The following is a 16166-nucleotide window of genomic DNA, read 5'->3' as shown; positions in this document are numbered from 1 at the left end:
AAAAAATGAACAGGTGAGAAAATCAAGAGCTCTCTAGATAGAAGATTTCCCTCCAGCTTGGGGCTGAAATTTGGCATTAGCAGAAGCCAAGAATGGAATGAACATGGAGATTAAGCTTTCATTAGTTGAGATGACTCTTCCAAATCAGGGTTAAAGGATACTGGAAGAGTATTACATAAAAGATTGCAATGTTGGTTTCTGCATAGTTTTTCTTTTGTGGAGGACCAGAAGTATTCAGTTTCCAGGGCTGGCAACCACTACTGCTCAGCAGTTGTGAATTAAAATAAAAACAATGGCACAGTGTGCTAGAGAACCATTTGTGCTGTATTATATACAACAGCATACGTCTAAGTGAGAAAGTAGAGTGAGCAAGCTATGTAGGCTCAGTAAATAAACACAGGCACTGCATTTAGTACTATAATAGATCAACGGAAGCCAATCTTTTGGGGCAGGTATGACATAAATTAGCCCTACACCCTTTCTGAGTGCCACTTTGATCTCCTTCTGCCCAATCTGCTTCTCTGCTTTTTGCTTCCTGCTCTAGCTGGTGCTGTGCTACCTGCCCCTTCCCTGATCTGTCCCATGCTACACAGGCTGCCTGTGCCACAGGTGGGCTACCCTTGCTATAGATGAAGCATGGTCATTATGAGCTCAAGTAAATAATATATTTATTTATTGACATTTGCAGTTGTATTTATATGTTTTGCATGTTTAAATATTTGTGGGGAGAGGGTGGAAAGGAAGAATTTAGATACCTAAAACAGGATCTGAATGTGCAATTTAAATAGAAAAAAATCCCACTCAGTGATGTCTTCACTTTGGAGGTGTCTGCACTCCAAGGAACTTCCTAGTTTGACCCGAAATTTTCTTAGTTGCCTGTATTTCTGCTTTTAAATATTCTCAGACCACTCTAGGTGTCCACTTCCCACCTTAGTCTGATCAAGATCCAGGAACTTGGCAGATAAGTTTTTTGGGGACCTGATCTCTGGTACATGTGGTCAGAGTATGCCTACTATTTTCTGACAGGATCTGGTCCTTGGCAAAGTGCAGTTGTTGCTACTTTCTTTAAAAACATAGCCAGACCCGACTCTAGGCCCTCCTCAGCCTAGAGGAATAACATCTTTCTTGTTCCAGGAGGTTGTCTTAACCATCAGACCACAGGCAAGGCTGGCATGATGACACTCTCACCTTTCCCCTACCTTGTTGTAGCCTGACCACAGTGCAGAAAGGAAATCAGTATACTTCTGAGGGAAAGAAGCAAGAAGGAGCCTGACATTTTAGGTCTGTAGTTAGGAGCCTCATCTAGAAGGTGGTCGGGAGCAGGGATGGGAAGCCTCCTGCTTCCAGAAGTATTCATATATTTTATATTGAATTATATTATAAAAACAATAACAATCCAGAAGTCTGGCTTTTCCCTTTGAATCCTGTGAATCTTTTTTGTGCAGTGGCACAGCTTCAACAGGAGGAACGAAGAGTTCTCCTTCTCTACTCTGGCCCTGCCTAGTCTATAACTAGGTGACAGGAGGCCATGTCAGAATAGATCTTAACATTTGCCCACCCCCTTGTCCAGGGCAGTCTGCCCTGCCTTGCCTGCCATGACTTGCTCGATAATAAAATACATGTAAAATGTGGGAGGCTGCCCATTTAATGCCCTGATGCCTGGGGCAAAATACATGGCTCCATACCGCCCCTACACCATGTCCCATGCCCCACAGATGGCATTGCAAATTTATAACAGCTCTGGCCCAAGGCCGAGCTAAACTCTGCCCCCTGTTGAGCCTCTAGCATTCCACTCTTGCACTCCACCCCCTCTCACAGGGCCTCATTCATCCTGCCTCTCACTGGGCCACTCGCAACCCACCCTGCTCCATAAGCGGCCCCCTCAGGCCATCAGGCTTAACTACTCCCACTCTGGCCAGTCCACATGCAGCCCTTCGGGTCAGTCAGGCATCCCTGCTCTGTGCAGTACTGGTCTTATGCCTCACACTTGGCTGAACTCAGCTGCTAGCCCCTCCCCGGGGAACGTGCTCCTGTTGCCACTCGCGGGGGTTGGCCAATGTGCTGCCCTTCAGGCCGCCCTTGCAACCCTACTCAGCACACCCCCAGTGCAGCCCTTCACATACACACAGTCCTGGTTGCAAGGGTGTCCATCATATGGCCTGGCCCTCACCATCAATTGGTAAAGAGGGACAGGGCCACACAACAGGAAGCACTTTCAGCCAATCAGAGGTGAGGGGCAGGAGTGGCAGTCATCTTGGGCTCCCCTTCATGCTGGCAGCCCCCTCCTCCCTTCCCCCCCAGTGGGCCACATGGCCAGGTCACAATGCCATGAGGACTGCTGGCTCCTTCTGGAGAGCCAGCCTTTTATTTTCACTAATTAGATTTCACAGACATTGCCCGATTTCACAGGCAATGCCAGATTTAATGATTTCTGCAAAATCACAATATTGATAGATTCGTACCTATAACCTGTGTTTAAGGTTCTCTCTTGGGATGTTGAAATGTAGTTTTTAACTCCCACAGGCTGAGACAGACACTGAGATTGGGGCTTCTGCTTTCTAGGTGAGTGCTCTAAGCACTGGGGAACTTTTACACGTGCTCCAGGGTTGAGGGGGGTGGGGGAGTGCTTTAATTACAGCGGCTCTGAGAGCTGTTTTAATTAAAGCACTGCAGCACCTCATGTATCAGAGTCCCTGCACTTCAAAATGGCAGTGGGGGGCATTTGAATTAAAACTCGTTCAATAAGCTTTAGTTCAACCGCCCCCACTGGCATTTTGAAGCCTTGGGATGCTGATATAAGAGATGCGGGAGGCAGCTGCAGTATGGTAATTGCCATGCTCCAGCAGACTCAGTTGAGTCTGCTCCAATGCACTGTAATTGCAGTGTATTGGAGCAGCCTCTGTGCTCATGTGCAGGCACCCTAGTTTACTATATAAAAGGTGAGTATCACCATCTCCTCTGGACTGAGCATATTGGACCCACATAAGAGTTAGGCACTGCTTTGCTTTCTTTCTTGATCCCAAGGAGCTTAGGTTGGAGCAAGGTGATTAACTGCTCATATGAGGACTGTTCTGGGCATGTGCAGAAGCCAAACTGCAGGCATCTAGGGAACTCTGAGGTCAAACAGGGAGTCAGTGAATTACTGATCTTCAGGGTTAGGTGGTTGCTGAATAATGGTTTTTTGTAGTGTCCATTCGTACCATAAGGCACCTAGATTCCACTCAAGCTTAACTTGTGTTTGTTACTGTTGGTCTTTTATTGGTTACACCTAAGCCATCATAAATAACATTTCCCTTTCCTGCCACCATATATCCAGTTTAAACCTATACTTTAAGAAAAGACTGATCTAATAAGGAGGTCTTTCAGTGAGTCCTGAGGCCAGTGTATCCAGGCTGTGGGAAATCAAATAGGACGGATGTAGAGATCATATCCTGTGAACATTCTTATCTCACACCCTTTTCATTTAAATTGTTGTGAGCATGGGCAAGTCGTGCCTCCCGAGTCTGGGGGGCACCAGTGGAGCACAACCTGGGTGGGAGGGTCCCCCACAAGCCAACCGGTGACCGGAAGAGCCACTCAAACTGGAAGAGCACAGACCAACTGCAGATGATTCCTCAGCCTGATGAAGGGTGTTAGTACCTGAAAGCTTGCAAAGAAGAATTTTTCCAACTGTTTGAGTTGGTCTAATAAAAGATATCGGATTTACCCAAAGAACCTTGCCTGGCAGGAGTGATAAAGTTCTTAGAATATTTTAAAAGCTAATACATACATTTTTAAATTTCTTATTTGAAGTAATTTGGGAAACTGGAACAAGCGGATAGAGGCACGACTCTGGCTCACTTTCTCACCTGCTGTTAATCAGCTGAGTTCTGTTGTCTTCAGTGAAACTAGATCAGTTTACACATGCTGGCAACTTGCATGTTCTTGTCTGTAAATATACTCAGAAAAGGTTTATGCTCTGAGTTATAAGGAAGCAATATAAACACTACAACTGTGGAATATGGATTTGGAATCTTTTAATATGAAGTGTCAGATGACTTTCAGGTTGTCAGTGTAGAAGATATCACTTGGTTATAGATTTCAGCTAATCATGGAGGGCCCATTCAAGACCCTGTGTAAGCTCCTTAATTCAGGGATCAAGTGAGGCTTATGTGTTGTGAGATGCTCTCTGCATAGGCCTGAAAAGAAATGCTAGTATACTGTATAATGTTTTCTTCAGTACTTTTGTTCTTCAATGGTTGCTACATCTTTCCCAGGATCATAACTGCTTTTCTTACAAAGAGATGTGTATTGTATGTGTATTTTTCCATTTTTAAACTTGCTTAAGACTCTCACTGTAGAAAAATTAAGTAGGGCTTCACTTCACAGATTTGATCTGGCCTCTTGTTTTACTCAAACATAAAAATATGGGAAATAAGGACTGGAATTTTGAATGTGCTGTGTTGAATACCTACTGGTCACTTTAACTACTTTTCAAAATAAGTAGGCTTTAATGAATTCAAAAATAAATGTAAGAGTGAAATAGTCTCCAGAATCAAATGCATTGTGGATTAAACCTTGGCCAGAGGTCTTCCATGTGATGAGAAACAAAGTGGAATTTATACAGTGGCAAATCCTACTTTATTTAATACTTTTCTTAAAGCTAGGTCTTGGCACTAATTAAATCAGTGGATAATCCTGAAAAAATTAAAGACGGATGAACACTGAATACAAATGTCAGAAGCAAAGTGATCAAACAACATTCCTTAGCAATTTGAATGTACTTTGCCTGAGATCCCTGCTCAGAGTTAAATGCGTTTATAGAAACAGAGTATTAATAACAGCAACAATACAGTTTCAGTGATAATTCTCAGGTTTTTAGATGCTTCTAAAAAGCATGAAATTTACCATTTGTTCAAAGTCTTGGTCAGTGTCCAAAATCTTTAAAGCTCAACCATGTTATGTTTCCCTCAATTTGTTTGTTTGGGTTTTTGTTTTAAATTTAAAATGGAAATATTTTGTAGGATAATAGAAATTGTTATGTTGGATCAGCACTGGAGTCCATTTAACTTCATTATCTTACCTGTACCAGCAGATTGAGAAGAAGGTACAAGTAATCTTGGAAAGCTTAATAAATTGTCAGTTTCTATGTAGTAGGCAGTTAAGGTGATAATATTTTTCTAAAACACCCTGTATGTGTTATGGCAATGCTAGGAATTATTAGGGCCTTTTACATGTTTGAGAGAGAAGCTTTTTGTGCTTTGTTTCAGTTACCAGCTCAGAATGTGATCTGACTAAAGTTTATGCATCTTATATTGATTTTTGAGGTTTTTTCCCCCCCCCCCCCCCCCATAAATGTCTTGGTAGAAAAATGAACTAAAACTCTTTTGATATATATATATCAATACTTTCTGACATATAGAGTAGAAATACTGTACCATATCTGCCATTAATAATCACAGGTTGCCTTTTTACAGAAGAGGAAGCTGAGGCACAGAGAGGTGAAAAGACTTCCCAACATTATCCAACAGGCCAATGGGAGAGATAGGAATAGAACTCATAACCTAAATCGCAGCTCTATGCTTTAACCAAAAAGCTTACCTTGCATACTGCAGTTATGACAGAGACAATGTAAAATGAATTTGCTCTATTGTTTCTTAGTAGGCAAGCTGGTGTCTGGTAGCTCCTGTACACAAATCATTAAAAAAACCTTTTGGTCCTGTGGTGGCTGAATGCTGCTTAAGAAAGTGTGAAAATATACTTAGTTTCAGGGCAGAAATGACACACAAGCCAGTGTAAGTGATTGGAAACCAGTTCAAATCTGTAACGTAACAGAAATTCAGTGCACGTAAACCACTTTCAAAATGGCTGAATTTGGTTTAAGATCAACCTGGATGGATGCAGTATCAGTCTTCACTGATTTAGGTTACATCAGTTTATTGAACTTCTGTCCCAGATCCCCTCCGGATTCAAATTAAATCGCAGTTCCCCAGCATCCCAGGATGCTTTGCAACTCCCCTGCCACCCCCCCACCCCCACCCCCTTTTAGGACGAGTGAGCTAGCTTTAGCCTAAGCTGTCTGCTCCAGCTAAGTAAGGAGGCATGCTTGAGTGCCCCCCGGCTTCTGGCCTGGGCCACTGCAAGCATGTGGCTGCATTTCCTGAATCAAAAGTGAATGTCTGTTCACTTGCTTATCAATTCAATCTATGCAGGTTAAACTAACCTGCAAAGATTGAATTGATTCAGCTTCAAGCTGTTTGATTGTCTGTACGTAGCCTTATGGTTATATACACTGTGTGCAACAGTCTAAGTACCTAACTTCATGATACAAAGCTTTGATGCAAACCAGAATGCTGTGAATACAGGCTGTACAGGAAATATGCATGAACGGTAGTTGTGTTCTCCACTGCAGAATTAGGCCCCTTGACTGCTATTATATGCAGGGAAAATTAGGATCCCAGTCCTGCATTTGTTTCAGCTTCAGTTTTAAGCACGGCAGCAGTTCCATTGAATCATAGCTTAAGCATGTGTCTAAAAGGTTGCATTACGAGGGCCTAAATCAGGAAGGTTTATGCAGTAGTATCCAAAGCTAAAAAAAAATGACAAAAATAAGTAGGATCAGCCAATTTTCCCAAGAAAATATAGCACAAGATATGAAGCCAAATTACTTTTTTTTGTGAACAGTTCACCATACTGATTTAACCCCTTTAAAAGTCCATGTCTTGGTGGTTACTTTTAAAAATGTATTTGAGAATCCTTTTAATACTTGCATAGCACAAGTAAATCTTTTGATCCAGATTACTTACTCCATCAGTGATCCCATTGGCTTCAGTACTTCATGTGAGTAAAAGGTTTTAAGTATAACATTTTCTATTTATATTTTAAATTTTGCATAATTGTTTTGTGAACTTCTTAGGAAAAATACAGTAAAGCCAAGCAAATTAATGATGTCAGAAAAGCTGATGTAAACTGGCTAGTGCAGATATTTTTACAGGACTCAGACTTGTTTCTGTTGAGTCAAGGGGAAAATTCCCTTTGGCTACAATGGGGATAGATGTAAGAACATTCTTATCACCTGTCTTAATAAGATCACCCGGTTTTTATTTAAAATCTTATGATATTCTTCATCCGTTTAATTGATGTCACACTGGGTTTTATCCCATTACCCATATAAAGTTCACCACAGGCTATAAGGTGCTGGCAAAATTCCTCAGTTCATAATCTTAACAGAAATTGTGCCTCAGTTATATTTGGATTTGTTCAGCATAACTCAATACAACTGAAAAGGATATTGTTTCAGACTTGACCTTTCAGTTATTAAAAAGTTATTAAAGTTAAATCCTTAAGCTCGAACATAAGTATTAAAAATCTATCCAATATGGCTCATTTGCATCCTGTGTTATTACCAGAAATTTGGTTATAGATGTTAGACTCCTATATCTAACTATGTGAGTTATATTTATTTATATTAAAAGTTAATTAACTTAGATTTAGCAAACCTGGAATGTTCTTCCTAATGTTTTCATTTTATTAATGCTTGCTGTGTTTGGAATACTTTTGCAATATATTTTCTGAAGAAAAAAATGTGTAAAATCCTGGTCCTATTGAAGCCAGTGGCAAAACTTCCAGGATCTATAGTAGAGACAGGATTTCACCCTCTTTAGTTAAATTTGTGTTCTAAAATTGTGCAGAATTCTTCCTCCATATAACTTAATGGCAAAACTTCCTTTGACATTGGTATGGTCAGAATTTCAGTCTGTAAACCTAACGATAAACATTGTGATGCATCATTATGGAAGTTCAGACTTTGACACAGCAAAACTGCACTATTACAAAACTTTACTGAGTTTCTATTTTAGTCTGTACTATAAAGTAGTCATTATAGTTTTGTAATGAGTGTCTGGATAAATTGAAGCAATTAAGGGGTATGGAAAATACTTTTTCTTTTGTATATGGTAATTTTGTAATCTGAGTAACTGAAAAATTGCTGTAGATGAGCCGTCATGTGGTTTCTTGTCAAAGTGTGGGGTTTTTTTAATGCATCCCATTAAGCTCCTCCTATGTTTATCTGCTTATATAGTCGTTTTGGCAGATTGATGAAACAACAGATCCTAGAGGCATGTAGAGCTTAGAATAAAGATTTTTTTTTTGTGGTCTAATTAAAGGCGCTAAGTAATTACAAATGAAGATGAATAAAATTTACTCAGCTGCTGCGGTTTGTGAGCATGTACAGTGCTTGGCAGTAATAGAGCTCTTGGAGGAGGGCTTGGATTCAAGGAATGCCTTGAATGAGTCTCGACATGCTGATTGGTCATGGGGTCATCTCTCCCAAGTGGGAACTACCGAACCTCTTGCTAGCATTTGTCAACAGGGAAGTGCCAAGCAAGCAAGGTTCCCATAAAGTGAGCGTTATTAGCTATTGGAAAAGCAAAAAAAAAGGCTTTGTGTTTTCTTTTTTCTTTTTTTATTCTTCTTTTCTAAGATGTGTATTATTAAGATTTTGGCAAATGGGACTTTTATTCCCCCCCCCACCCGCTTTCTTTCTCTCTGTCTTGACAGGGTAGAGACAGAAAGGTTTGTCGTGTACTTTGGGTAAGTGCAACGAACTGTGCCTTTGTCTTCAGTGAATCAACACTTTGTTTTGAAAGTGGTTGGTTTGGACAAGTTTCTGTTGTCTTGATCGTTTCTTTCCCTCTGAAGAACCATGCCTTCTGCATCTCCTCAGGCAATGCATGCTCCTTTGCTATTTCATTTAAGGACATGGGGTGCTGGCTTGAAAATGTTTCTTTATTTAGGCTCTGTGAATGATAAAAGTTATGAATGCACAGCTCACTGTTTGATGTTTGAGCATTTACTGAAACAGTGGATTAGTTGTTTCAAATTACTTCAAGTATAACTTGCCTCAGTTAAACAACTGAGCTTACTGGAGTTAGACAAAGTAAGATTTTTGTAAAACCCTGAAGATATCTTATGAAAAGAGCTATTTTCTTTCAATAGACCCTGCCTGGTTTTTTTGCATTATTACTGTTTCTACTGACATGCTATAATTGATAGATAGTGCACGTGAAAATTCACCCTATTAAATAATGAGAATCTTCCAGCCATTTCTAATCTTGTATTATGTCCTGTGACCTTTGGTTTAGGACAAAGAGGTAAGCAGAGTTATTCTGTAGTGACTCTGGGACTCCTTTGAGGAGTTTTTGATTTGATTGATTCTAAAATCTGGTCTGATGAGATTGTTAATTCCTTTAATATAAAATGTAGACCAACGGTAGGTAGGAATGAAGTGAGACTAGAAAGTCATATGCATGGGGCCTTGTTTTCTTTAGAAACAAAATACTTCTGGAGGAGACATGGATATTGCACAAGGTTTCCGTTATGTGAATGACCATGGATCCCTTACACTATCCAAATTGTCAAACTCAAAGTGGATATTCAGTGCATCCTTGAATGCTAGCATGCAAAAGCATCTCTTATGTCATCACACTTAAGGGTCATTGTGAAGAGTCTGATGTGCTGGTAAAAATGTAAGAAAGTTCTCTGAATATTATATAAAAGCGTTGATGCTTTTAGGGTAAACATCAATCAGAAATGTGTTGGAAAACATACTTTTTCTCTAAGTTTCCTTGTACTCCATGAATCCATTTTTCCCATTGGCTCTTATTAAAATATAAATAATTTAGATATTCCCATGTTTTTGAGAGATATAGGACTGGTTTCTGTGACACATGCATGTCATACATAGATTATGATACCCTTATGCTATTTTGTAAGTCCAAAGGGACCAGAAACTGTCCTCAAATGGCCAATGGAGAAATTCCCCACCAACATGAAAATTCTGCCAGTATAAATGTTCTAGTTTTGGGCGGAGGTGTAGTTGAGGAGTTTTGTGCCCTGGGCAGCAACAGCTGAGTCGCTAGCAGTAGCGGTGGCACTGTGCCAGCACCAGTGGTTGCTGCTGTTTTTGTGTCCCCTTTAAGTTGGTGCCTAGGGCTGGTACGCTGCCTGCCCTCCCTTAGTTATGGTACTGACTCAGGTCCTGTGCCTCCTGCTGACTAACTTAAAATGGAAAGTGTGTCAGGAGGAGAAAAGGGGAGCTCTGCTATGCCTGTACTTCACAGGTTTTACAGATTACCAAGAACCTGGTGCAAAATAAAGCTGCTCGAAAAAAAACTTTCAAATATTACACAAGCTGGGGCTGGCTCCCTGACACTGGCTCTACATTCTGCACCAAGTGGTGGTAAGGCACAGGAGAGAATAAAGTACATAATATTCATATCCAGTCTTGTTCCTACTAAAATTAATACCAGGCTATGGTCCCAATAGTGTGACTAGTAAATTAATTATTGCTATCTTAATGCTCTCAAACTATTTATTATACAGAAGTAAAATTCAACACACTACTAAGCATTGACCTTAAGTGTTCACTTGTGCGATTATATTTGCATTTCTTTGTGTGTTGTGTGCATGTGTGTGTTTTTTAAGCATAGATCAACTAGCTGTAATACTCGGAACAGAAAGTGAATGTATTTCAGGAAGTAAAAAAGCAACTTTATTTAAATTTTCTGATACAAATGTTATTTATTTGCTTAATCATCTTTCTCCTTGCAGTTAATTACAGAATTGTTTTCATTACTTGGCTAGAAGACATTAACTTTTTGTGATTTGCCATTGTTCAAATGTGTGTGTGTAGTGTGTGTAAAACTCCGACCTGAAAATAGTCCTTATCTTCTTTCCTTAGGGTCAGTGTGGAAAATCAGATCCTTAAATCTGGCTTTACTACTTCTGAACTGATTATTTTGGAAAATGATGATCCTGGTGGAGTGTTTGAGTTTTCTCCCTCCACTAGAGGACCCTATACTATAAAAGTAAGCTTCTTGAACAATTAGTTCTGTCCAGCTGACCTTTGGTGAGAATGTTGGAAACTGGTTGACCTTTGCTTTCTTTTTAAGGAAGGAGAATCTGTTGAGCTTCAGATTGTCCGCTCCAGGGGGACACTGCTTAGGCAATTTTTACGCTACATTGTAGAACCCAGAGATAGCGAGTTCTATGGAAGCACAGGAATCCTGGAGTTTAAGCCTGGTGAGCGGGAAATTGTAATTACTCTGCTAGCAAGGATGGATGGGATTCCAGAGGTAAAATCATTTTTCTACACTTTTATATTGTTCACAAATTGTGTGGGCTTGGCCATTTTGTTTTAAATCACAATTCTTGCATTTATTTCTGCACTCTGGAACAGCTTCAGTGGAAAGGTTCGAAAATCACTCTTATCTACCTTTGCTCACAGGCTGGTGATTAGGCACTCTTCTAGGCTAAGTACAGACAGTCAAAAAGCCCAAGGCTGAATCAATTCAGTCTTCTTGGGTTAGTCTAAGCCAGGGGCGGGCAATTATTTTGGGTGAAGGGCTGCTTATTTAGTTTTGGTAAGCCATTGTGGGCTGCATGACAGGCACAAAATTGCTTTTGATTCTGGAAAGGAAGCCACATGCTTGCAGTGGCCCAGGTCAGAAGATAGGGGCACTAGAGCACACCTCCCTACTTGGCAGGAGCAGACATAATCCAAGGATAGCCTGTCCACCCTGGATGGAGAGGGTTGTAGGGGAGGTACAAAGCATCCTGGGATGCTGGGGGACTGAGTTAACTTGAATCTGGAGGGGATCTGGGACAGAAGTTCAATAAACCAATTTAACCTAAATCAGTTCAGTCTGAAACCAAATCCATCTTAAACTGGTTTCAGCCATTTTGAAAGCAGTTTATGTGCACTGAACCTCTGTTGTGTTACAGATTTGAACCAGTTATCAGTTATACCGGTTTATGTGTAATTTCTGTCTCTAGCCCTAGGAGGCAGAGCGTGGTAGGTTTGAACCTGTTCAGGCTGAACTTAGTGGTTCACTTCCAGGCTTTTATACAAAAGGTTGTTGCCAACTCCTTTTCCCTTTGTTTAAAAGGAAAAGAGTGAGCCAAGCATCCCCATCTGAAGGGATGATTTAGGTGTTTAAATATAGATATAAATCCCAGTCTTGTTTTGATGTTAACTTGGGGTTGCAAGTAGGCTCCTAAATGTGCAGGAGAGGTGGGACTTAAGATCTCTTTGGTATTTCTTGCTAATTTTCCTAGGAGTTGTTTCTCCTCCCCTCCTACTCCCTTCTTTCTGCAACAAATCCTTCAGTGGCCAGCTCCTACCCCCCTTATTAACTGCATAAGTGCCATTCCTATTCCATCTTATTAAAGTCCCTGCAAATCCTAAGCACCTAATAAAGCCTTAGTGTCCTGGGTGTTTGAATTCTTAGGCACCCTATACATTGTTTAGGTAGTGTTAGAGTTATGTTGTAGCTGTGATGGTTGTTTTAAATCACAATTCTTGCATTTATTTCTGCACTCTGGAACAGCTTCAGTGGAAAGGTTCGAAAATCACTCTTATCTACCTTTGCTCACAGGCTGGTGATTAGGCACTCTTCTAGGCTAAGTACAGACAGTCAAAAAGCCCAAGGCTGAATCAATTCAGTCTTCTTGGGTTAGTCTAAGCCAGGGGCGGGCAATTATTTTGGGTGAAGGGCTGCTTATTTAGTTTTGGTAAGCCATTGTGGGCTGCATGACAGGCACAAAATTGCTTTTGATTCTGGAAAGGAAGCCACATGCTTGCAGTGGCCCAGGTCAGAAGATAGGGGCACTAGAGCACACCTCCCTACTTGGCAGGAGCAGACATAATCCAAGGATAGCCTGTCCACCCTGGATGGAGAGGGTTGTAGGGGAGGTACAAAGCATCCTGGGATGCTGGGGGACTGAGTTAACTTGAATCTGGAGGGGATCTGGGACAGAAGTTCAATAAACCAATTTAACCTAAATCAGTTCAGTCTGAAACCAAATCCATCTTAAACTGGTTTCAGCCATTTTGAAAGCAGTTTATGTGCACTGAACCTCTGTTGTGTTACAGATTTGAACCAGTTATCAGTTATACCGGTTTATGTGTAATTTCTGTCTCTAGCCCTAGGAGGCAGAGCGTGGTAGGTTTGAACCTGTTCAGGCTGAACTTAGTGGTTCACTTCCAGGCTTTTATACAAAAGGTTGTTGCCAACTCCTTTTCCCTTTGTTTAAAAGGAAAAGAGTGAGCCAAGCATCCCCATCTGAAGGGATGATTTAGGTGTTTAAATATAGATATAAATCCCAGTCTTGTTTTGATGTTAACTTGGGGTTGCAAGTAGGCTCCTAAATGTGCAGGAGAGGTGGGACTTAAGATCTCTTTGGTATTTCTTGCTAATTTTCCTAGGAGTTGTTTCTCCTCCCCTCCTACTCCCTTCTTTCTGCAACAAATCCTTCAGTGGCCAGCTCCTACCCCCCTTATTAACTGCATAAGTGCCATTCCTATTCCATCTTATTAAAGTCCCTGCAAATCCTAAGCACCTAATAAAGCCTTAGTGTCCTGGGTGTTTGAATTCTTAGGCACCCTATACATTGTTTAGGTAGTGTTAGAGTTATGTTGTAGCTGTGATGGTCCAGAAATTATGCAAGAGACAAGGATTTCTTAGGGTTATACATTTTATTGGACCAACTGCATAGCTGAGATTAGAAGCTTTTAAATGCAAGACATTCTTCATCATGTCTAGTGCTTAGCTTAACTTTTAGTGAATTCCCCTGCAGGAATCAAGTTCCTAAAAGGGGTTACAAACTCTCAGAATTCCCATACCCAACACTCTTGCGGATCAGGTACTCAGTTCCTCACCTTTGTAGTAAGATGACAGTCCTACCTCACAAGGAATAAGGTTACCAACTCATGGATTGTAAAATCCAGGTTTTAGTCCTATATCCTACACACAGCACTGAAATTAGAAACAGTCTATACCACCACTGCTTCTAAGTAGTATAGTTGCCTTAGTGTGGCACTGTGCATGGGTTAATGAGCTCTGCTGCTCAGCTAATTTGAGGTTTAGCTAATTTATTGCATAGCTATCTCATGAACTAGAAGCAATATAATCATGTGTGCCTGGCTCCAGGCCATGTCTTACTGTGTCTCTTGAGAGGTATAGGTAACTGTCTCTTAACAGATGCAATGCGAATCTTTTGGGGAGAAAATTGGCCAATTTGGAACCAATTTCCTGTATTCAGGAAAAAAAGTTGGCATTTCAGTGACTTTGTGGACACCAGGATGCAGTTCTGAAATTTGGGACTGTCCCAGGCTGTATAGGGTAGCTGGTTGATTTAACAAGGGTGTTGTGGTTCTAAGAACATTGAGCACCTTGCAGTGTTTGGATACCATATTGTTTGGGGCTAATATGCCTAAGTACAACTAAGAAAGATCCCTTTTAATAATATATGCATTTACCCCCGAGTTTGGACTAGAAGGATTTTCCTGAGAACAGTGTGAAATTTTCTAAATAATAGGGCTGTCAAGAAAATTAAAACATGGTCATGATTACTTGCATGATTAGAAAAAAAATAGTCACAATTCATTGCAATTTTAATCTCACAGCTAAAAACTCAACATTATGCACAGAAAAACTCAAAATTAAGGAAAATTATTCAGGTACTTTGTACTATATTGTGTCTCCCACAGCCAGGCAGGCAGGGGATGCGATGTGGCCAGTGTGCAGCTCCCGGGGCAAAGGCCGTAGGGAGCAGAGCCTCAGTGGACAGACCATCTCTGCCCCACACACAAATGTAGGGGCATATGCCCCCCCGCTTCCATGGCTTCCCTGGGGGTTCACACAGCAGCAGGGAGCTGCTTGCCCTCCACCCCGTGCCCCTGTACGAGCTACCAACAGCTTCATCCCATGACCTGCCTCAGCCCCAGAGTCCCATTCACCCCAGCGCTTGCCCCTTCCACACTCCATCCCTCACTGTGGGGGGCTTCAATCTGCCTGCCCCCACTTCCCCTCCACAGACTTATCAGCATGACACTGCAGCGTGCAGGCTGTAGCTGCTCATGTGTGTCTGTGTGCATGCTCCCTACCCCCCGCCCCCAACCTCCTGCTGCATATGCCCAGAGACCGCACCTAGTCTTCCTGCAGTTGTCTGCACTGCCCTGCTGGGCGGCCTGGACATGGTGGAGTGGAGCCTGGGCATGGGCTCCAAAACTACGTGTGCAATTAATGCATTAAACAAATTAACACAAGAGCCAATTAATGCGTTAATCGTGCATGTTTACTGTGATTAATTTACAGTCCTAGTAAATAAACATGGTAAACTGATATATTTCTGTGCTGTTGGCTGATAATGCAGTTTTGAAAATCTCTACGTTTTTCTGCTGTTACAAAATAAAATGGCAAAATGTAAAGGAAATTTATGAGGAAAGGTACCTTGACATCTTTCAAGACACTTATCCATTCACTGAAACAGCATATTTATTAGGGCTGTGCAAAGCTTCAGTAGCTGATTTGATTCAGAGGAGATTTGGCTTGATTTGGGTCTCAAATTGGGAGACATAGTAAAAGCTCTGAATCAATTCAGAAAAGCTTTGGCTGATTTGGAGATTTGGTCATAGATTAAACAGGCAGCTGGCAAGTCTGTTGGGGTTGGGGGAGGGAAGGGGTGTGGAGGAGGGAGGGAGGGATTGGGGCTGGGACAAGCTGCCATGGCAGGGACGCATTACGTGGGGGAGAGGAGGGGCAGGGGGAGGTGTGGGATGTGGGTGCAGCAGCGCTGGGAGTGGGGGCTCTGCCCTGCTGCCACTTGACCAGCCGGGTGACAGAGGGGGCGTGATGCAGTCACAGCTCGCTCCAGGCAGAAGGGAGCATGCCATGCCCACATTTTCCCCTCCCCCCTGGTCCATGCTGGCTGGCAAGTGGTGGCAGGGAAGAACCCTCATTCCCAGCGCTGACGCAGGTGCAGTAGCACTGGGAGCAGGGGCTATACCCTGCTGCTGCCTAGAACGAGATGCACCTGCATCGCACCCCACCTTCCCCTGTGCTGGCTGGCCAAACAGCAGCTGGGTAGAGCCCCCATGGCTCCCCCTGCTGGGGCAGAAGCAGGCACAACTGGAGGAGCTGTGGGAGAAGCCCCCATGGCTGCCCTGCCCAGCCCAGCCCAGCCCCCGGAACTAAAAAAAAAAAAAATAATAAAAAAAGTCCCGTACTTACATAATGTGGCAGTGGGGTTTGAGGGCTCATGGCAGAACCCTCCTGCTCAGTGGGGGGGGGCAGCGGGGACTACCTCCCCCATGCCTGGCACCCGTGCGGCAGGCGCCCCTGTCT

At 42.2% G+C, this 16166-nt stretch overlaps 1 protein-coding gene across 1 annotated transcript in view; it reads left to right on the top strand.

Moving 5' to 3' along the window:
* The window catches only part of ADGRV1 (adhesion G protein-coupled receptor V1), a 253979-nt gene that overhangs the window by 57747 nt on the left and 180066 nt on the right, over positions 1-16166 (top strand). Inside the window, 2 exon segments of the mRNA XM_025204476.1 lie at positions 10721-10847; positions 10932-11114. Of these exon segments, the coding sequence (XP_025060261.1) occupies positions 10721-10847; positions 10932-11114 (310 nt within the window).

This window comes from Alligator sinensis, unplaced genomic scaffold (assembly GCF_000455745.1).
Source record: "Alligator sinensis unplaced genomic scaffold, ASM45574v1 scaffold218_1, whole genome shotgun sequence".
Classification (NCBI taxonomy): domain Eukaryota; kingdom Metazoa; phylum Chordata; order Crocodylia; family Alligatoridae; genus Alligator; species Alligator sinensis.
This window is presented reverse-complemented; position numbering and strand designations above follow the sequence as displayed.